Below are 21,175 nucleotides of genomic sequence, written 5' to 3' on the forward strand. Positions count from 1 at the left end.
AAGTTACAAAAAAGGAGAGAAACAGAACTTTTTATCCTCCCTTATTTTTGTAAGCAGTGAAAACTTTAGAAAACCTAAATTACAGCAAAAGTGGAAAGATGGGTAGTAGAAGAAACTGTGGAAAAGGGAAAGACTGCCGTGGAAAGGAACATGCAGACGATGGGAAGGAAGGGCATCACTGCCAGGCCTCAGCTTTCTTGGATGAAAGAGATGACCTGCCAAGGACTACCTAGAATGTGGTGCTGGTGGTCTGGTTCCTCTCCATGTCTCTCTTTCCTCCCCCAGCTCTGCCTCATGGAGCCTCCATTCCCCCCTTGTCAGCCCTGCCTTACCTGTTAGAGGCCCCTCTGTTTATGGAGCCATCAGCAACTTGGAACCAGGGTAGTCCCAGCTTCCCCTCCAGTGTGGTTGGGATTCTGAATGTGTTTCCTGGAAGCCTTGACACTCTTGGTGTTGGTCACTTATACTTTAATACACCCTTATTTGTATATATTCTTAGGTATATTTTGGGTTAAATAAACTCTGAGAGCTGGTTTCTAATGTGAGTTTTACAATCAGTCTAAAAAATAAATTGTTGGAAGACAACTCCAACAATTGGGCTGCCTGTTCCTGTGTCTTTAGGGACCTGCATTCATGGCTGTATTAGGAAGCTTTGTGTTCATCTCAGAGGTCTCTGAGACTGTCCTCAGTTTTTTTCTTTCTTTTTTCTTTATTCTGCTCTGCAGTAGTTATTTCCACTATTTTATCTTCCAGGTCACTTATCCGTTCTTCTGCTAACCATTATTCTGCTATTGATCCCTTATAGAGTATTTTTAATTTCATTTATTGTGTTGTTCATCATTGCTTGTTTCCTCTTTAGTTCTTCTAGGTCCTTGTTAAATGTTTCTTGCATTTTCTCTATTTCCAAGATTTTGGATCATCTTTACTATCATTATTCTGAATTCTTTTTCAGGTAGACTGCCTATTTCCTCTTCATTTGTTAGGTCTGGTGGGTTTTTACCTTGCTCCTTCATCTGCTGTGTGTTTTTCTGTCTTCTCATTTTGCTTATCTTACTGTGTTTGGGGTCTCCTTTTCGCAGGCTGCAGGTTCGTAGTTCCCGTTGTTTTTGGTGTCTGTCCCCAGTGGCTAAAGTTGGTTCAGTGGGTTGTGTAGGCTTCCTGGTGGAGGGGACTAGTGCTTGTGTTCCGGTGGATGAGGCTGGATCTTGTCTTTCTGGTGGGCAGGTCCACGTCTGGTGGTGTGTTTTGGGGTGTCTGTGGCCTTATTATGATTTTAGGCAGCCTCTGTGCTAATGGATGGGGTTGTGTTCCTATCTTGCTAGTTGTTTGGCATAGGGTGTCCTGCACTGTAGCTTGCTGGTCGTTGAGTGGAGCTGGGTGTTGGTGTTGAGATGGAGATTTCTGGGAGATTTTCGCTGTTTGATATTACGTGGAGCTGGGAGGTCTCTTGTGGACCAGTGTCCTGAAGTTGGCTCTCCCACCTCAGAGGCACAGCACTGATGCCTGGCTGGAGCACCAAGAGCCTGTCCTCCACACGGCTCAGAATAAAAGGGAGAAAATAGAGGAAGAAAGAAAGAAAGAAAGAGGATAAAATAAAATAAAGTAAGATAAAATAAAATAAAGTTATTAAAATAAAAAATAAGTATTAAGAAAAAAATATTTTAAAGTAAACAAAAAACCAGACGGACAGAACCCTAGGACAAATGGTGGAAGCAAAGCTATACAGACAAAATGTCACACAGAAGCATACACATACACACTCACGAAAAGAGGAAAATGGGAAAAAATAATCTATCTGGCTCCCAAAGTCCACCTCCTCAATTTGGGATGATTCGTTGTCTATTCAGGTATTCCACAGATGCAGGGTACATCAAGTTGATTGTGGAGCTTTGATCCGCTGCTTCGGAGGCTGCTGGGAGAGATTTCCCTTTCTCTTCTTTGTACTCACACCTCCCGGGGCTCAGTTTTGGATTTGGCCCCGCCTCTGCGTGTAGGTCGCCTGAGGGCGTCTGTTCTTCGCCCAGACAGGACGGGGTTAAAGGAGGAGCTGATGCGGGGGCTCTGGCTCTATCAGGCTGCGGGGAGGGAGGGGTACGGATGCGGGGCGAGCCTGCGGCGGCAGAGGCCGCCATGACGTTGCACCAGCCTGAGGCGCGCCGTACGTTCTCCCGGGGAACTTGTCCCTGGATCCCGGGACCCTGGCAGTGGCGGGCTGCACAGGCTCCCCGGAAGGGGTGTGTGGATAGTGACCTGTGCTCGCACACAGGCTTCTTGGTGGCGGCAGCAGCAGCCTTAGCGTCTCATGCCCGTCTCTGGGGTCCGCGCTTTTAGCCGCGGCTCGCTCCCGTCTCTGGAGCTCCTTTAAGCCTCTTGTCTCTTCGGCAGCTGCAGACTTTTCCCCGGACTCCCTCCTGGCTAGCCGTGGTGCACTAACCCCCTGCAGGCTGTGTTCACGCTGCCAGTCCTCTCCCTGGGATCTGACCTCCGAAACCCCAGCCTCAGCTCCCAGCCCCGCCCGCCCAGGCGGGTGAGCAGACAAGCCTCTCGGGCTGGTGAGTGCCAGTCGGCACCGATCCTCTATGCGGGAATCTCTCCGCTTTGCTCTCCGCACCCCTGTGGCTGCGCTCTCCTCCGTGGCTCCGAAGCTCCCCCGCTCCGTCACCCGCAGTCACCACCCGCGAAAGGGCTTCTAGTGTGTGGAAACCTTTCCTCCTTCACAGTTCCCTCCCACTGGTGCAGGTCCCGTCCCTATCCTTTTGTCTCTGTTTATTCTTTTTTCTTTTGCCCTACCCAGGTATGTGGGGAGTTTCTTGCCTTTTGGGAGGTCTGAGGTCGTCTGCCAGCGTTCAGTAGGTGTTCTGTAGCAGTTGTTCCACATGTAGATGTATTTCTGATGTATCGGTGGGGAGGAAGGTGATCTCCGCATCCTACTCTTTCGCCATCTTCTCCAGTCAGCCTATGTGCATCTAATATATGAGTATTTTTGTTATTTGTTGCATTTACATGGCACAGGGATTTATTCCAGCCAAGTTCACTAAGGCAGAATCCCACGCCCCTGCTTTCACAAAATGAGGTCTCCTGAAGGTTGCCACTCAACTTTCTAAGTCCTGGGAGTAGCAGGCCTGCATGCCTTTGCTGGGCTTTACTGTGCTTGTCTGTAGCCGCCTGGGAAGTCAGTCCTGGAAGGATTTTCAGAGCAGAATTCCAGAGCATCTTACCCGAGACAGTGGATTAGAACCGGTGCCAATTAGACTTCTTTGGGAGAGCTTTGACCTGGCTCCTGACTTCCCAGCTGCTTGGTCCTGTCTAGGTTCCTTTAGGACAGGCTCTACCACCTTTTAGACCTACCATGCCCGTTATTCTTTTATTCACTCAAATTTAAACCTATTAAAGAACTTTAGAGCTGAAGAGACCATACACACTGAAGTTGACTTGGAGAAGGTTGCCACAAACCAGGCTGGCATGTAAATAGTTTAAGATAAGATTCATCAGCTGAAAATAAAGGAAAAGTGGTGGTAGTAGTGAATGTGCTTCTTGCCTTTGCCAGTGTGGGGTTGGGAGAGAAGTGTTTAGGTTTGCTCAAGGCTGGGAAGTAGAAAGGAGGCTTGTCACAGCCTGGGGGCAGGATCCATCTTCCAGGCTAGCTGTTGGGGTAACTTTATTGCTGCCAGCTGGGAAGTAAGTGCAGGAAGACTTCTGGATCTGAATTCCTGTGGATTCATAACTTACCCCTTTGAATTCTCCTATGACTTCAGCTCTGTGGGGATGCATTTGGGATAATAAGGCAGGAAACAAGTGTGAGATAGTATTGATATCTTCTCCTCAGAGGGCCAGGCATCAGAAAAAGTGGCTATGCCAGCTTGTATGCTACATCCAGAAGCATTCTCTGGACAGGATAGTAAGATGCTTGGCCTTCCCCAACTTCAACTTTTAAACTTTGTTCACCCTGTTTTATTTTTGGTGAGGAGTCTTGTTAAGGCAATTCTGGAGTATCATATTTAGTATCATTTCATTTTAATCAATTTTTGATATTATTTAATGTTGATCTGTTCAAATTCTATCTGTAAGAAGTGTTTTTAGAAAACTTACCAAATTCTTTGTTTCTATTAGAACATTATACAGCGTGACTTTAAGCAGTGGAAACTTGTGTATGAAAGCCTTTAATTTCTTCAAAAATATTTTTTCAAATATTAAAAAAAAAATCTTTATTATGTGAGTTTTTAGTACATCCAAAACAAGAAATAGTTGTTTCAAAAAATTGACAGTCTTGGGCTTCCCTGGTGACGCAGTGGTTGAGAATCTGCCTGCCAGTGCCGGGGACACGGGTTCGAGCCCTGGTCTGGGAGGATCCTACATGCCGCGGAGCAACTAAGCCAGTGCACCACAGCTACTGAGCCTGCGTGTCTGGAGCCTGTGCTCCGCAACAAGAGAAGGCCGCGACAGTGAGAGGCCCCTGCACCGTGATGAAGAGTGGCCCCCACTCGCCGCAACTAGAGAAAGCCCTCGCACAGAAACGAAGACCCAACACAGCCATAAATAAATAAATAATAAAAAATTGACAGTCTTTAGGGCTTCCCTGGTGGCGCAGTGGTTGAGAGTCCACCTGCCGATGCAGGGGACACGGGTTCGTGCCCCGGTCTGGGAAGATCCCACATGCCGCGGAGCGGCTGGGCCCATGAGCCATGGCCGCTGAGCCTGTGCGTCCGGAGCCTGTGCTCCGCAACGGGAGAGGCCACAACAGTGAGAGGTCCGCGTACCACAAAAAAAAAAAAATTGACAGTCTTTAGAATGCTTTTTAGGTAACGAAGAAGTGAAATGCTCAGCACGTGGAGAAAAAAGTTTAAGTAAATGCCTAATTATGCTCAAAATAGTCAGCAGAACAAGCAGTTATATAGGCTGACTTCTTTGGGAGAGCCCTAACTCTTCCCAGGGCAAAGCCCATTTCCACTTTCCTGCAGCTCTTCTCTATGTACAACAGCTTCTTCCCCCTGTGAGACTGGGTCATAATTGCTTAGCTCGCCCTCATGGGCCTGAAATTGGGTTTTAGGGTTAGTTTTGTTATTACTCCGTAGTCATTTTGAATGCCTCTAGTACCTGTAGATTTGGAAACTGGCCATGACTTTAACCACTGGTTTTATTCAGCTGGTAAATGTTCTTATTAAAATTTATGTTATTTTTGGGTTTTCAGAGGGTTATTCAGCTCAGAGCTACTTTTGATAAACCTTTCTAGAAATATTCTCTATGAACTTTGAGATTCTTCAAATTTTTATCTGTTTAGGAAGGTGAGCCTTCTGGAAAGAGAAAAGCAGAAGATGATGATAAAGCAAATAAAAAGCACAAGAAGTACGTGATCAGTGACGAAGAGGAAGAAGATGATGATTGAAGTAGAAAATGTGAGAACTTTATGTATTTTATTGTACAGTTTGTTTTATAAATATGATGTAAACATGAATTATTTTGACTGAAATAAATTGATTTGCTTTTGAGTAATTTTAATTGTAATAAAAAAATTTAAAAAGCAGGTCTCTGTTCAAGAAATTGACCCCTCCCAAAGCAGGCTGATTTTGTTAATGCCTTACACTAATTCTTAGGTTTTAGTGAATTCCTCCCAGGCCCCACAGAGAAGCCTTGCAAGGGCCAGGTGAAGCGAGTGAGGGATTCTTCTGGGGTGCAGAGTTTTAAAAGGGGCGCAAAAAAGCCTCCGTAATTGTATTCATTTGCTAGGTCTGCTGTAGCACAGTACCACAAATTGGGTGACTTAATACCACAGAAACACATTCTCTCACAGTTCTGAAGCCTATAAATCCTAGATAAAGGTGTCGGCAGAGCTGTGCTCCCTCTAAAGGGAAGAATCCTTCCCTGCATTGTCCTAGCTTCTGGAGGATCCCACTAATCCTTGGCTCGTAGCAGCATAACTCCAATCTCTGCCTCTGTCTTCACATGGCTTGTTCCCCTGTGTGTCTGCTCTGTGTCTCTCTGTGTCTCTGCTCTGTGTCTCCAGATCCCACTCTCCTTTCAGGACACCCATCAATGGGTTTAGGGTTAACCCTAATCCAGTGTGACCTCATCTTAACTAATTACATCTGCAAAGATCCTATTGCCAAATAAAGTCACATTCTGAAGTTCTGGGTAGATATGAATTTTGAAGTGTCCCTATTCAGCCCACTACAGCAATCAAGTTTAATAATACCGTAATACAACATTTAAAAAAATTAAAATTAATGTAAAAATATGATGAATAAAATGTCAAAAATTTAAATAAAGATGATCTGACAGGGCTGGGATTAGGGTAAGCCAAGTGAGAAGAGTGGCACAAGTACAAAACTGGATAGATTGTCTCTTTATTTGAAATTTTGATGTTTTGTTTATGGGAGTGTTTTGCATGGAGTTTAAAATGTATTGCAATATTATTTACCTTGATCACTAAGATTCTGGCACCACTTATATTTTTCACCAAAGTGAGTATCTCACATGTTGCGTCCTAGTTGTAGCCCTGCTTTCGCACAGCATGGTGGCTGGGTTCTAATGGCGAGCACCCCAAGAGAGCTGTATTATCTTTTTTCAAAATCCACCACATTCTGTTCAATAGAAGTGAGTCACTGATGTGAGCTCATATTCAAAGGGAGGGAAGTTTGACTCCTCTCGATGGTAGAAATGGCAAAGAATTAGCAGATATATTTGAAATCCATATTTAAGATATCTATTTGTCTTTTCTGCAGTGCTCTTCTACACAGCCTAATCTTTCCCTTATGAACGGACTAGGCCTGTTAATACAATCTAGGAGGGGTGGCTTGTGGGAGGCTCTTCTGAAGCCTGGTTAGAGAGAAGTGACATTGAAAGAGAATAAGGTCCTAACTCACCACTGTGTCACTCTCCTAAACTCAGAAACCTTCAGTCCCTTGCTGTTTCTTGGTTTATCAAGTTGAAACTCCGATGCCTGGCTCTTGAGAGCCTTCATTTTGACTCTGTCCTTTACAAGGCAACATTGTTTTTTCACTAGCAGACACATATGTGACAGTGATTGAGCTCTTGTCTCTTGTCTCCAAACCTGCCCTTCTCTACAGAGCTTGGCTATGCAGAGCCAAGGCTCTGCAAGCACATTTCAGCTTTGCCAGCTGCCCCCTGTTAGGGGGCGCCAGAGGGAACTGGGAGCCTGAATAACAAAGAAAAGATTCCTCCTTCCTGTTTGTTTATGGAACTTTTCTGGGGGCTTCCTGTTGACCTCCATTCTTTCTGAGGGGGCTCAGCAGCAGCAGTAGTTTCTTCCCACAGCAGCTCAGTCCGGTTTGCAGTTTACCAAGACTTGAAGAGGCAGCTTCATTGTACTCCCGAGAGACATCAGTACCAGCAGGACACTTCCCTTCCTCAGGTATGTTTCAGCTCCAAGGGGCCCTGTCTGTAAGTTTGTAAGTTTAATAATAATTGTAACTTTCCCCTTTGTTCCCTCATCTCTAGGGGTGGAAGTTGCTCTCTGAATTTGCTAATTCTGTGATCCCTTAGGGAGTCCTCTTTGTACTTTTTGTAACCAAATCAACAACTTTAAACCTAATTACAATTTTTAAAAAATACTAAGATCTATCTGTGTAGACAACTGGTATGTTTTCTGTTGCCCAACTTGGACCTGACTGGGTAGTCCAGGAAGCAAATCCTCAAAGATGAGATGTGTAGATTGGTTTGGGTCTGAGCTCCTCACCAATGGGAAACAGGATGCTGGTGGTGCCTTGGCATCATGATGAACCAGATTATCCCCTGTGATTGAGGGCTCAAGCGGCTGCTACACTTGTTAGGCGGTCCTGATGACTAAGGACTGTGGTGTGGGTTGGATGCTTCTGAGTGCCCTGGAGCACTTACAGAAAGTCGACAAGCTTAGGTTAGTTTTGGTTTGTTTTTAAACTTTATTGAAGTAGAGTTGATTTACAATGTTGTGTTAATTTCTGCTGTACAGCGAAGTGATTCAGTTATACATATATATTCTTTTTCATATTCTTTTCCATTAGGGTTTGTCACAGGATACTGAATATTGTTCCCTATGCTATACAGGAGGGCCTTGTCGTTTATCTGTTCTCTATATAATAGTTTGCATCCACTAATCCCAAACTCCCATTCCTTCTCCCCCCACACCTCTTCCCCCTTGGCAACCACAAGTCTGTCCTCTATGTCTGTGAGTCTGTTTCCGTCTTGTAGATAGGTTCCTTTGTGTTGTATTTTAGAGTCCACATATAAGGGATGTGGTATTTGTCTTTCTCTTTATGACTTCACAGAAGCTTAGGTCTTCAAACATTCTGCTCAAGTCATGGTCAGAGAACCAGGGAGCACTTGTGACAGCCCTAAAGGAATCTCATATCTTGTAGTCAGAGGGCTGAGGTAGCTGAAAATCAAACGCATGTAATTGTGTGGTTGCAGAACTACAACATCAACTGAATTCACAGCCTCTTCAAGTCTCTCATGTGAAAGGGTATTGATTGAGAAAGAAACTAGGAATGGGGATTTCTGTTTAGACTCAGATAAAGCTGAAAAACAAATTTTCTAGTCCCTCTGAGCCTGCCTTGCCTGTGAGAAGCAGTCTGCCTTCCTATATCTGAGGAAACAGGTTTTTTTAAATTGACATATAGTTGATTTACAATATTATATTTCAGGTGTACAAAATAGTAATTCAAATATTTTTATAAATTATATTCCATTTAAAGTTATAAAATATTGGCTATAGTCCCTGTGCTGTACAGTATATCCTTGTAGCTTATTTATTTTATCCATAGTACTTTGTGCCTCTTAATCTCCTTCCTCTATTTTGTCCCTTCCCCCTTCCCTCTCCCCACTGGTAGCCACTAGTTTGTTCTCTACATCTGTGAGTCTGTTTGTTTTGCTATATTCACTGGTTTGTTTTATTTTTCAGATTCCACATATAAGTGATAACATACAGTATTTGTCTTTCTCTGACTTATTTCACTAAGCATAATACCGTGTAGGTCCATCCATGTTGTTGCAAATGGCAGAATTTCTTTCTTTTTTATGGCTGAGTAGTATTTCATTGTATACATACCACACCTTCTTTATCTGTTCATCTGACGATGGACAGGTTGCTTCCATATCTTGGCTATTGTAGATATTGCTGCTGTGAACATTGGCATGCACATATCTCTTTGAATTAGGGTTTTTGTTTCAGATATATACCCAGGAATGAAATTACTGGATCATATGGTAGTTCTATTTTTAGTTTTTTGAGGAACCTCCATACTATTTTCCGTAGTGGCTGCACCAATTTACATTCCCACCAACAGCATACAAGGGTTCCCTTTTCTCCATATTCTCCCCAACATTTGCTATTTGTAGACTTTTTTTTTTTTTTTTTTTTTTTTTTTTTTGTGTGGGGCCTGTCCCTTTTTTTTGTTTTCCCATTGCAGAGCACAGGCTCCGGACGCGCAGGCTCAGCGGCCATGGCTCACGGGCCTAGCCACTCCGCGGCATGTGGGATCTTCCCAGGCTGGGGCACAAACCCGTGTCCCCTGCATTGGCAGGCGGACTGTCGACCACTGCGCCACCAGGGAAGCCCTTGTAGACTTTTTGATGGTAGCTGTTCTGACAGGTGTGAGGTGATAGCTCACTGTGGTTTTGATTTGCATTTCCATGAATGATTAGTGATGTTGAGCGTCTTCGTGTGCCTGTCGGCCATGTGTATGTCTTCTTTGGAAAAATGTCTATTCATGTCTTCTGCCCATTTTTAAATCAAGTTTTTTGATTTTTTGATACTGAGTTGTATGAGCTGTTTATATATTTTGGATATTAACCCCTTATCGGTCCTATCGTTTGCAAACATTTTCTCCCATTCAGTAGGTTGTGAAACTAGTCTTCTTGCTTGAAAATGCTGTAGTAACATCACTTGGGGCAGTCTGCATTCCCCTCAAGAATCACCCAGCTGAGTGCTGTCTGACCTACTTTTTACCAGCAGACCCATCACTAGGATCTCATCATACTCTGGCAAAGAAAGCACAAACTCTGACTGAAGAAGAAATAACTTACACACCAAAAGAATTGCAAGATTTTGCTATTAAATATGAGCAAAAGCCTGGGGAATGTGTGTGGACGTGGATTCTAAGAATGTGAGATGAAGGACAAACACTAACTACCTTGGGCCAAATTTACTGATACGGGTGCACTTATATCGATATATTCTGGATTTGATGTGTTAGGACATATAGCTGGACATGGCTCTATACTTGACTGGTTCACCAAAAAAACTCAGTGGTGGCCTTCATTTAATGAAGTTGAGATACCAAAGCTTCCCTGGCTTTGTGCAGAGGGAATTCAAAGACAGGGAGATAGGAGTGTCAGAGTAGACATATTTTGTGTGACTTGCATACCATCCCCCACCTTCCCTAACTACATTCATTGAGAGCGCCAGCTTAAAACAACAAACATTTACTATATCTCACCGTTTCTAAGGGTCAGGAGTGGTTTAGCACTGGCTCAGGGTCTCCCACAAGGCTGCAATCAAGATGTTGGTTGAGACTGTGTTATTTAAAGGCCTGCCTGGGGCTGAAGGATCTGTTTCCAAGATGGTTCACTCCCATGGCTCTTGGCAGGAGACCTCAGTTTGTCACTGCATGAGCCTCTCCACAGCAGTTTGAGTGTCTTCACATCACAGCAGCTGGCTTCCTCCAGAGCAAGTGACCCAAGGGAGAAAGAGCAAGGCAAAAAAGCCACAATGTCATGCAGAGCCTTGGAAGTGAGCCTGTATTCTATTGATCACATAGACCAACCGTGATACCTGTGGGAGAGGATCACACAAGGGCAAGAATACCAGAGGCAGGGATCCCTGGGATCCATCTTGAAAGCTGGCTATCACAGCAGCTTGGCCTTCCACCAGCTAACTTTGCTGTTTCCCTTCCCTGTAGACACTCTTGTGAGGCTTCTGAGGGCCAGGCTCAGGGAGCCAGTCTGATCATGGTTTAGTGGAGGTTTGGTTTATGAATCTTGGGAATATGTTGAAGTGATGGGCTAAGAACTGTGTGAAGAACTTCAGTGAGAGAAATTAATACTGTGCATTTTTCCCCCAACATTGAAGATTATAGTGGGACCATGGATCTGTTTGGAGACATAGATGACATTTCTTCAGAGAGTGACAGGGACAATCAGCCACCCATTTCAGGACAGCCTGTTACTGTAAGTACAATAACAAATCTCAACTGAGCCCATTGTTCAAAGTTAAGAAAAAAGTTTCAGAGGCTGATGGGTCATGTAGGGAGGGGACATGGATAATGAATAGCAGTCTGAAACATCTGATGAATGGGTGACTTTCTTAGCTATGTTGGGAATTTCTGGATATTAAAGGGAATAGAAGGAATTGCTCAGAATGAATTTGATGCCAAACTTTAGGGGCTAGACTGTGAGGATGCATAATTTGAAAACCTTTTATTTAAAAGTTTTTCTTATTTACACATGTGCCAAGAAGTGTGTACTATTTGACATTCTTCTCTGATTTTAATACTTACTTAGCATTGAGGGGTTGCATAATTTCACACATCTGTTGCTAAATATCTTATGCAAGCTAGATATGTCAACATTTTTTCTGGTAATGCAGAGGCTAACAGGTCTTGTTTTGCATGGTGGTTTTTTTGGGGGGGTGGGGAGAGGATGAAATTTTAAGGAGAGGCCTGGAGGGGTTGCCAACTGCTTTACCTCTGAAGGGGTGTCCAAGTTTACTTCTGGTCACACCTGCATCTGCCTAGTGCAGAAGGAGAGCTAGAGCATTTCCAATGTCAACTCAGGCTCTCACATTCTGATTCTCTTCTTAGGATGGACGTGGAGTGCCTCAGGACCAGCAGGAGGAAGAGCCAATTTCTGAAACCAAAATAGAAGTAGAAATTCCCAGCATCAACTATGATTTAGGAAATGAATTGTACTTTGTTAAACTACCCAAATTTCTCAGCATAGAACCCAAGTAAGAGGACTGATTAAAGGTTTTTTTTTCCCCCCCAAGATATTGAGTAAAAACATGTGGAATGTAAATGTTTTTCTTATTTATAATGAGTTGGCTAATCACAGAGGTGGGAGATTTCTCATGTAACTCTGAAAAAATAAACTTAGAATGTGCTGTGGTAGAAAATGATGAATTACTGGTGTGAGAAAGTTTTAATGCTAATAATTCTTCTAGCACTTTGGCACTTTCTTATAAATGAGCAGACATAGCTGATGAAGGTATTTTTCACTATCATAAAGCTGAAAAATTGGAAAATGAGAGTGAGAAAGTTTTCTAGAGAAATCACAAATGTTCAGTGCAAAAGCCTTTGTGAATCTAGAAACGACCACAATTTTAGACAACAAAATAGTGTTGATGGGTATTATTCACGATGGTGCACTATTGCAAGCTCTTATGCAATTAAACATGACACTTTTCTTAAAAAATATGAAGAGATAGATCATGTGTCACCTATACTTTAGAGGACATACGTCACCGAACAAAAATATAATTTAAAAACTTCGAACTATTAGTCACATTTGGATTTTATTTCAGGTAATATGTTTTAAAATCAAATTTCAAGGAAGTACAGTAATTTGCATACTTTTTGAAGTTTTACATGAAGTTATTTGTCTACTGTGATTTTTTTAACATATTAGTGCATGTTGTAAAGATTATTTTATACATTAATTATATTCAATACTAAAGATGGCTAATACTACATTAAAAAACAACTTTTAGGCCTTTTGATCCTCAGTATTATGAAGATGAATTTGAAGATGAGGAAGTGCTTGATGAAGAAGATAGAACCAGGTTAAAATTAAAGGTACCATTTCACACTTTATTCCTGTGGGGTTTTTTTTGAGTTTTTCCTTTTATAAAGTAAAACACAGGGGTAACAATTTGAGACCAGCTTATAAAATGATCTTTATGTTTATTGTCATAAACAATCAACAAATAACTGCTTAGAACAAGGAATTAAATATCTTTTCAGAATATTTTTAGAGGAGAAGGTATATATCCTTTTTAAAAAATCCTTGTAGAATTGTCACTTTTTTAACCTTTCTTTTGCGGTTGTAATTTTTCGACAGAAGTAAAGATAAAAATTCTTGAAAATTGTTAGCTATTTCCTTCAGGATAAATAATAATGTAGCTAGGTACACCGAACTGCCTCCACATTTTATTGTGGATAGATCCAAGCAGCTTCCCACAATAAGAGTATCTCAGACTCTTTATGGAAATTCAGGTTATGCACAGAAAATAGGCCTTGTCATTAGGTGGTCCCCCTCAAGAAGGCCTGGATGGCAAAACCCTACCATTGCTCTCACAGGGATGGCGTTGCCTTTAACCGGGTTTTGAATAAGCTTCTGCCAGAGGCCGCAGTGGTAGCCGTGGCAGGATCCATTTTTATGCTACTTTTGTAATTTGGAGTTCCCCACCATAAGGGTAGGGTAAAGCAAAAGTTTCAGGTTTTAATCTGTTGTTTATTACTTAATTGTATATTCTTTTTAAAATTAATACTCAGAGCTTCCCTATCTTACTAGGCGAATGGGTCCTTTTTTAGTCCTTCTTTCTCTGGGTTCATAGCCTTCAAGTTGGGCTGCAATAGACAGAGATCTCAGTTGTAACCGCCTACCTCATATGGCCCCGAAGTTTTTGCTTCCACTGCCATGAACTGGAGCTCAGAGAAGATTAAAACAAAATGTCTGTTGAGTTCAACCAATATCTCTAGGTATCTGTAGCAGGAAGGTTTCCATGTTGCCTAATCAGCTATTTTGTGGTGAGCTTATTCTCTTACCATCTATGAACTCTTGGCACATGATTATAGGTCACTTGAGGAAAAAAGAGCACGCAGGTAGTAACACTGGTTTTCTAATGCCTTTGTGTTTTGAAACAGATAGAAAATACTATACGATGGAGGATACGCCGGGACAAAGAAGGAAATGAAATTAAAGAAAGCAATGCTCGGATAGTCAAGTGGTCCGATGGAAGGTGAGCATAAATGCCTGAAGAGTATGGAAATGCCCAGAGGGAGGCCTGGGATGAATGAAGTTTTCTGCGTAGGACCGTATTTTAGGATCATCTTTCATTAAAGAATCAACAAGATCTAGGCCTCTGGCATTACCTGGGAAACCTGGGAGAAATAAATAAGGTTAAGATCACAGTGCAGCACTTGGATACTCTAGTCATAGACCCAAGATGTGATCAAATTCACAGTATCTACCTTATTGAGATGAAAGCCTAATCTTAGTGCCCATTTGTGATAATTGGACATTATAAATTGGTATGTTTGAAAAAATGGTTTCTATTTTACTAATGAAATGGTAGAGAGTGGGAAAATGATAAAAACAATTATATTTGAAGTTGAAAGGAAGATGGATTTTACCACCTTTTACTTTGAAAGGTTAGGTTAGTTGTTTCCAGTATCTTTTCTTTGTTTTTCTTATGAATTCATTATGGGGACAGGATGCTGCAGTTCCACAGCATTTTAAGAACAGCTAACAGGGTAGAATGGAAGCTGTAGGATTTGTTAAATATCCACGCTAATAACTGAACTATTTCTTATTTCCAGCCTGTCCCTGCATTTAGGCAATGAGGTGTTTGATGTTGACAAGGCCCCGATGCAGGGCAATCACAACCAGCTGTTCATTAGGGAAGACACTGGTCTGCAGGGACAAGCCATCTTTAAGTCCAAACTCACCTTCAGGTAACTATTCATAGTGACCCACGGCTACTTGGCAGTTAAAGAGCAACAGGGCAGAGAGGTTGGCTGTGCACAAAGCCTGCCTCAGTCCTGATTGACCTGATTTTGAGGTGCAGCTCACCAAGGCCCATGGTTTGGTTCCCATGCTATTTTTCACCTTTGCAACAAGTTGCTGTCCCTCAGGGAGCCAGTTCACGCTATGGAAACCAACATGAGCCCGCCCTACAAACCAGAAGACCGGTTATTAACTCACATTGATTGACGCACCTGGTAAGAGCCTGGACTGTCTGTGCTGCTCTGCTGGTCAGCGTGTCCCTTCCCTTCAGGGACGTTTACCTGGGAAGCCTGCCGATCGCGAGCATGCTCTTGGTGTGCGCATGCGCCAGAGGAAAGGGCTGCCGCAGGGGCTGGTGTGTCCGCAACTGTGTTTGCTGTTGGTATGATTGCCTCCAAATATTCTTTGTAAACAGTGAGACGTTTTCTTCTGTTTCCTGCAGACCTCACGCTACAGACTGTGCCACACTTAGAAAGATGACCCTGCTACTTGCTAACAGATGCTCAAGGACACAGAAGATTAGAATCTTACCGATGGCTGGTCGTGACCCTGAATGCCAGCGCACAGAGATGGTTCAGGTATGTTGGCTGAGGTTTATCCTGGGATTGTTTGGGGTATTAAGAACTGTGCTTTCCAGAATGTTAATTCATCATTTCTTATTGTCACAGCTGTTTTATTTCTTGTGGTTGTCAGGGAGCCTGCTTAACCTTCTAAGCATGTGGTTAACCACAGTAATTGTCATAGTCAATGGCTGATGGTGAGATACAGCAATCCGGACCCTCGGGTGTTCTCTCTCCAATCTATGAGATTTCAGAGGGAAACTAGTAATTTAAAAATATAACCCGGGCTTCCCTGGTGGCACAGTGGTTAAGAATCCGCCTGCCAAAAAAAAAAAAAAGAATCCGCCTGCCAGTGCAGCGGACACGGGTTCGACCCCTGGTCCGGGGAGATCCCACATACCGCGGAGCAACTAAGCCCGTGGGCCACAACTACTGAGCCTGCGCTCTAGAGCCCACGAGCCACAACTACTGAAGCCCATGCACCTAGAGCCCATGCTGTGCAAGAAGAGAAGCCACCGCAATGAGAAGCCTGTACACCGCAACGAGGAGCAGCCCCTGCTCGCTGCAACTAGAGAAAGCCCACGTGCAGCAACAAGGACCCAATGTAGTCAAAAATAAATTAATTAATTTAAAAAAATCTTTATGTAAAAATATAACCCTTGATGTACATCATTAAACTGTGTTAACCGGATAGGAGGTGATGTGGGAAGGTCATGAGGACATTCTGACTCAGTTGACACTGGCTCTGCCTAGTGAACCCCAGTGTGTAGAAGCCAGGCAGATGGAAGGGAATGAAGGCTCTGCTTTGGGGCTCAGGGACCCTCCCCACCAGAACCTCCCCATCCTGCCATCAGGAGCTGTGGGGAGCTCTCTGGGTTGAGGACCCCAGACTGGAATATATGAGCACCATGGTAGTTCGGTGGAGCCTGGGCAAGTCAGGTGTCTGTCTCAGGGTGAAGAGAACCCGCCTCCCTCAGGCGTCCACTGGACATGAACGAGGTTCCTCAGGCTGGTCGCCACACTCTGGGCTCTGCCTGGCAGCACAGGGGACGCTGCATCTCCCAAGGCTGTGCCGGTGCCAGTTCTGATGGGGTGGTTGGTGTGAGGGAGGGGGCCTTTGCCTCTTCACCCTGTGTTTTCTTCACGCCTTCGAACGAACAAGATGATGACCATGTGTGGTAACAGAGGTGTAAAGTGGAGAGAACTGTACCCTGAGGACATAGGAACTGGTGTTATCCTGGGCGAGGCATTTACGTGTTCTTTACAGTAAAGTAGTTTCAAGGGGGCACTAAGTGAGTTCATTTTTTGTTTTAAAGTTCAGTAATTTATTTGCTTCTTTACAGAAAGAAGAAGAACGTTTGAGGGCGTCTACTCACCAGGAGACCATCCATCTGTGGGAAAAGCAGAACCAGCGGGGGCCGAGTGCCCCCTACCAGGGCCCCAGCAGTGGTGAGGAGGGAGAAGCCAGCAAGAACCATGGCCGAGGTGAGTAGGGAGAGGAGGTCACGCTTCACCATCTCAGGGCCGTGGGAGCGATTGTGCTCTGGTGGGCTCTTACTGTCTTGCTGTTATTCACTTAGGACAACAGTACCAAGGCCTTTTATTTTGTTTTCCCTAGGACCACTTTGCCACACAAAAGCTTAGCTGGGAAAATAAGGCACCCCCATAATAAGAAAATCAATTAAATAATTTTGTCCTTATGGAGGAAAATGTGTAACAGGCAGTTCTCCTGCTTGTATAGGGACCCAGTGTTTAAACTTTGTAGTTTTAAAATATGTGGGGCTTCCCTGGTGGCGCAGTGGTTAAGAATCTGCCTGCCAATGCAGGGGACACAGGTTTGAGCCCTGGTCTGGGAAGATCCCACACGCTGCGGAGCAACTAAGCTCGTGTGCCACAACTACTGAGCCTGCGCTTTAGAGCTTGGGAACCACAACTACTGAGCCCGCATGTCACAACTAGTGAAGCCCGTGTGCCTAGAGCCCATGCTCCACAACAAGAGAAGCGACCGCAATGAGAAGCCTGTGCACCACACCGAAGAGTAGCCCTTGCTCACCACAACTAGAGAAAGCCTGTGTGCAGCTGCGAAGACCCAATGCAGCCAAAAATAAGAAATAAATAAAATAAATTTTTTAAAAAATGTGTGCACGAAGCCCCTCGGGTATTTAAAAATGATCAGACAATCTCTCTGAAGGAAAAACCTCTCCAATCTAAGTCATTTAAGCATGTTTGAAAGCTGTACATACTTCTTTATGAAAACTTTAAAAAATTGTTGGCTCCTCAAGGGAAATATATGGTGGGAAGTAGCAATATTCAAGAGTAGAAAAATTCAGGAATAAATGGGTCTTCATCTTTGAAGGTCAATCCCATATCTAAAGTCCCTTTGCTTTCAGAGGAGAGGGCCAGAATCTATTCTTCAGAGAGTGATGAGGGACCAGATGAAGATAAGGCTCAAAGGTCGCTGAGAGCAAAGAAGCTCACCAGTGATGGGGTAAAACCAAATTTATTCAGTCTGAAGGGGTTTGCCCTGTAGCCACAAGTCAACTCCTGGAATGAAGAGGAGCTCACAGCCCTAGAGCACAGACAGATGTCTACACACCTCCCTGTAACTCAGTGAGATGAATGCAGTAATAAGCCTAGACGTGGCCCAGAGGAGGGCCTGACACCTGTGCACGGTGGGAGACTGCCCAGAGCAGGTGCCGTCTTGCTGGTTGCTGAAGGAAGAGCGTTAGGGTGGACATGCCAGAGGATGGAGAGACCTGTGAGAAAAGACACATGGCTGAGACACCAGGACTCGACCAGAGAATTAGAAGTAGCTGAGTACAGTAGAGCAAGGGGCCTCTCGCCTTCATCATGGGTATGATAATAGTGGAGGGTTAGTTCGTTTCCATGTTGTTAAAATTATTTTCCTTTAATTATTTCCTTTTCCACTTATAAGAGCACAAGTGCAAAGAAAATGTAAGTCTTAATTACACAAGCAAATCACTATGTTGTTGCCATTGTGCCATATTCATTCATCCAGTGTTTTCTGAACACTTAACATGCTCCGCTATGGGTTTGGAGTTATAGATCAGAGGAAACATCTCAGTAATAGAAATCGGCCTTACTAAAAAAAAAAAAAAAAAAAAAAGAAATCGGCCTTACTGTGTAATGGAAGCACTAATTTTTCATGTGAAAAAAATATATTTAAAACTTGGAAAGCATACTGAAAAAGCACATAAAACACAAGCAGTCCTTTTAAAAAAATTGACAGGCTTTAAAATACTGAATTTTAGATAGAGAAAGTGAAGTACTGAGGAAGCAGAGGTATATATTTCAAGTAATAATGAGCAGAATCCCCGTCAGGATAGAGTGAGGTGTCCCTGAGCCCTGACTGCTGCCCAGGGAAGCCTGGGCTCCCCTTGTCTGACCTGTAGAGACAGTGTTTGTGGACAAGGTCACCGCTGGTGGGTAGGGTTCTAACATGAAGGGCTAGCTCCCCCATCAGCTCAGAACTACTTAAGACAAAATTTCCAGAAACGTTCAGTATTAAATTTTACACCTTCTCTCTCATATCTGTTCAGGAGGTGAACCCTCCAGAAAGAGGAAAGCAGGCAGCGAAGAAGAAGAGGATGACTGAAGTGTGAAACGCGTGCTTGCTGTAAGTATGGTTTTCAACTGTTTGTTTTTAAACAATGATGAAATGACTTGTTTTGATTGAAGGGGGGAATTGAGTTGCTTTTGCATAATCCTAGTTGTGGTTAAAAAATGTTCAGAAGCAAGTCTGTGACTTTAGAAAATACATTCTTCCCAAATGAGAAGTTTATTTTGGTAACTGTTTGCTCTGGGTCTTGGGTTTCCTTGTCCGAGCAGGTACAGCACGGGAGGGCTCGCTGGAGACTCGGTGCTTTGCCAAGTGCTGCATGGGCCTTACCAGTTCTAATCCTCAGAACAACTCAAAGGGCAGCTGCTGTTATTCTCATTTTACAGACATGGAAGCTGAGTTAGAACTTAAGACCTCTGTCCAAAGCTTTTTCTTAAGTTAAAAACAAAAACAAAAACATTTTTGAGACAAGAGTCGGGAACTTATTTGCACAGCAGTCACACTGCTGAACAGATACATTAGTGACCTTATGGAGAAAGACACCCAAAATATCTGAGAGAAATGGTCACCAAAAGGTTTAGAGAAAAAAGAGCAGTGGGAAACAAAACACTAGATTTGACTTCTAGCTTTGTGACTGGTGCAATAGCTGGAACATAATAGATGCATAAAAAGTGTTTATTGAATGAACAAGCCAATGATATTATCTTGGGGAAGTTATTCAACTTCTCTGAAGTCAGTTTGCTCAACTTGATGGGATTTGGACTTGACCATGTAAATTCTTCATGATTTAATGTTTATATTCCTCTACCTCTGAGAGTTGAATACTAATTAGATACGTTTTTTTAGAAGTCTTTTGTTAAATAGAAATGGTCAAAGGAAAGGAAATGGCCCATCATCTTACCACGCAGAAAACCTGGATATATATTATATTTCCCTCCCTTTTATATTTTTAAAGTATAATTTCATAGTTGTGCAGTAAACACAGACATAATTAGCACCCGCTCCAGAAAGGCCATTTAGAGACTCATCCAGAATGCTGAGAAGTACTAGCACAGTTCAATCATAAAGTCGGCTATTCTTCTTTTTTTTTAATTTTATTGAAGTAAAGTTGATATACAATGTTGTGTTAATTTCTTCTGTACAGCAAAGTGACTCACTTATACATATGTGTATATATACTTTTTCACATTTTTTTCCGTTATGGTTTGTCACAGGATATTGAATATAATTCCCTGTGCTATACAGTAGGATCTTGTTTTTTATCCATCCTATATATAATAGTTTGCCTCTGCTAATCCCAAACTCCCATTCCTTCCCTTTCCTATCCCTCCAAACCCCTTGGCAACCTCAAGTCTGTTGAGCTGCAAATGGCATTATTTCATTCTTCCTGATGGCTAATATTCCATTGTATATCTTCTTTATCCATTCATTCATTTAGGTTTTTCCATGTCTTGGCTATTGTGAATAGTGCTGCTATGAACATAGGGGTGCATGTATCTTTTCGAATTAGTTTCATCTGGGTATATGCCCAGGAGTGAGATTGCTGGATCGTACATCAACTCTATTTTTAGTTTTTTGAGGAAACTCCATACTGTTTTCCATAGTGGCTGCACCAGTTTACATTCCCACCAACAGTGTAGGAGGGTTCCCTTTTCTCCACACCCTTTCCAGCCTTTGCTCTTTGTAGACTTTTTAATGATGGCCATTCTGACTGGTGTGATGTGGTACCTTACTGTAGTTTTGACCTGCATTTCTCTAATAATTAGTGATCTTGAGCATCTTTTCATGTGCCTATTGGCCATCTGTATGTCTTCTTTGGAGAAATGTCTATTTAGGTCTTCTGCCCACTTTTCGATTGGGTTGTGTTTTTTTGTTGTTGTTGTTGAGTTGTATGAGCTGTTTGTATATTTTGGAAATTAAGCCCTTGTTGGTCACATCATTTGCAAACATTTTCTCCCAGCCCGTAGGCTTTTTTGTTTTGTTTATGGTTTCCTTTTCTGTGCAAAAGCTTTAAGTTTGACTAGGTCCCATTTGTCTATTTTTGTTTTTAATTTCTGTTGCCCTGGGAGACTGATCTAAGAAAACATTGGTATGATTTTTGTCAGAGAATGTTTTGCCTGTGTTCTCTTCTAGGAGTTTTATGGTGTCATATCTTATGTTTAAGTCTTTAAGCCATTTTGAGTTTATTTTTGTGCATGGTGTGAGGGTGTGTTTTAACTTCATTGATTTACATGCAGCTGTCCAACTTTCCCAGAACCACTTGTTGAAGAGACCATCTTTTTCCCATTTTATATTCTTGCCTATTTTGTCAAAGACTAAT

General features: G+C 42.9%; 2 protein-coding genes across 4 annotated transcripts in view; both read left to right on the forward strand.

Annotated features, from left to right (window-relative positions):
- The window catches only part of LEO1 (LEO1 component of Paf1/RNA polymerase II complex), a 49,264-nt gene extending 43,743 nt beyond the window's left edge, over positions 1-5,521 (forward strand). For both annotated transcript variants that reach the window (XM_027099784.1, XM_027099783.1), the window contains exon 12: positions 5,279-5,521. In XM_027099784.1, the coding sequence (XP_026955585.1) occupies positions 5,279-5,383 (105 nt within the window). In that variant the 3' untranslated portion in view covers positions 5,384-5,521. The remainder of the gene's footprint in view (positions 1-5,278) is intronic.
- A 118-nt stretch (positions 5,522-5,639) lies between these two features.
- LOC113616462 (RNA polymerase-associated protein LEO1-like) lies at positions 5,640-19,972 on the forward strand. 2 transcript variants are annotated; one of them, XM_027099785.1, is made up of 10 exons: positions 5,640-7,369; positions 11,063-11,160; positions 11,793-11,938; positions 12,698-12,782; positions 13,854-13,948; positions 14,529-14,663; positions 15,158-15,293; positions 16,619-16,760; positions 17,666-17,763; positions 18,836-19,972. In XM_027099785.1, exons 2-10 carry the CDS (start codon positions 11,077-11,079, stop codon positions 18,896-18,898), a joined length of 984 nt encoding a protein of 327 aa, XP_026955586.1. In that variant the 5' UTR covers positions 5,640-7,369; positions 11,063-11,076; the 3' UTR covers positions 18,899-19,972. The 2 variants fall into 2 exon arrangements, with proteins under 2 accessions (XP_026955586.1, XP_026955587.1); XM_027099786.1 differs by lacking the exons at positions 5,640-7,369; positions 17,666-17,763 and having other exon boundaries at positions 9,738-11,160; positions 18,836-19,969.
- The last annotated feature ends 1,203 nt before the right edge of the window (positions 19,973-21,175 follow it).

This window comes from Aethalodelphis obliquidens, unplaced genomic scaffold, assembly GCF_003676395.1.
Source record: "Aethalodelphis obliquidens isolate GAN/ISIS:26980383/991018 unplaced genomic scaffold, ASM367639v1 scaffold142, whole genome shotgun sequence".
Taxonomy (NCBI): domain Eukaryota; kingdom Metazoa; phylum Chordata; class Mammalia; order Artiodactyla; family Delphinidae; genus Aethalodelphis; species Aethalodelphis obliquidens.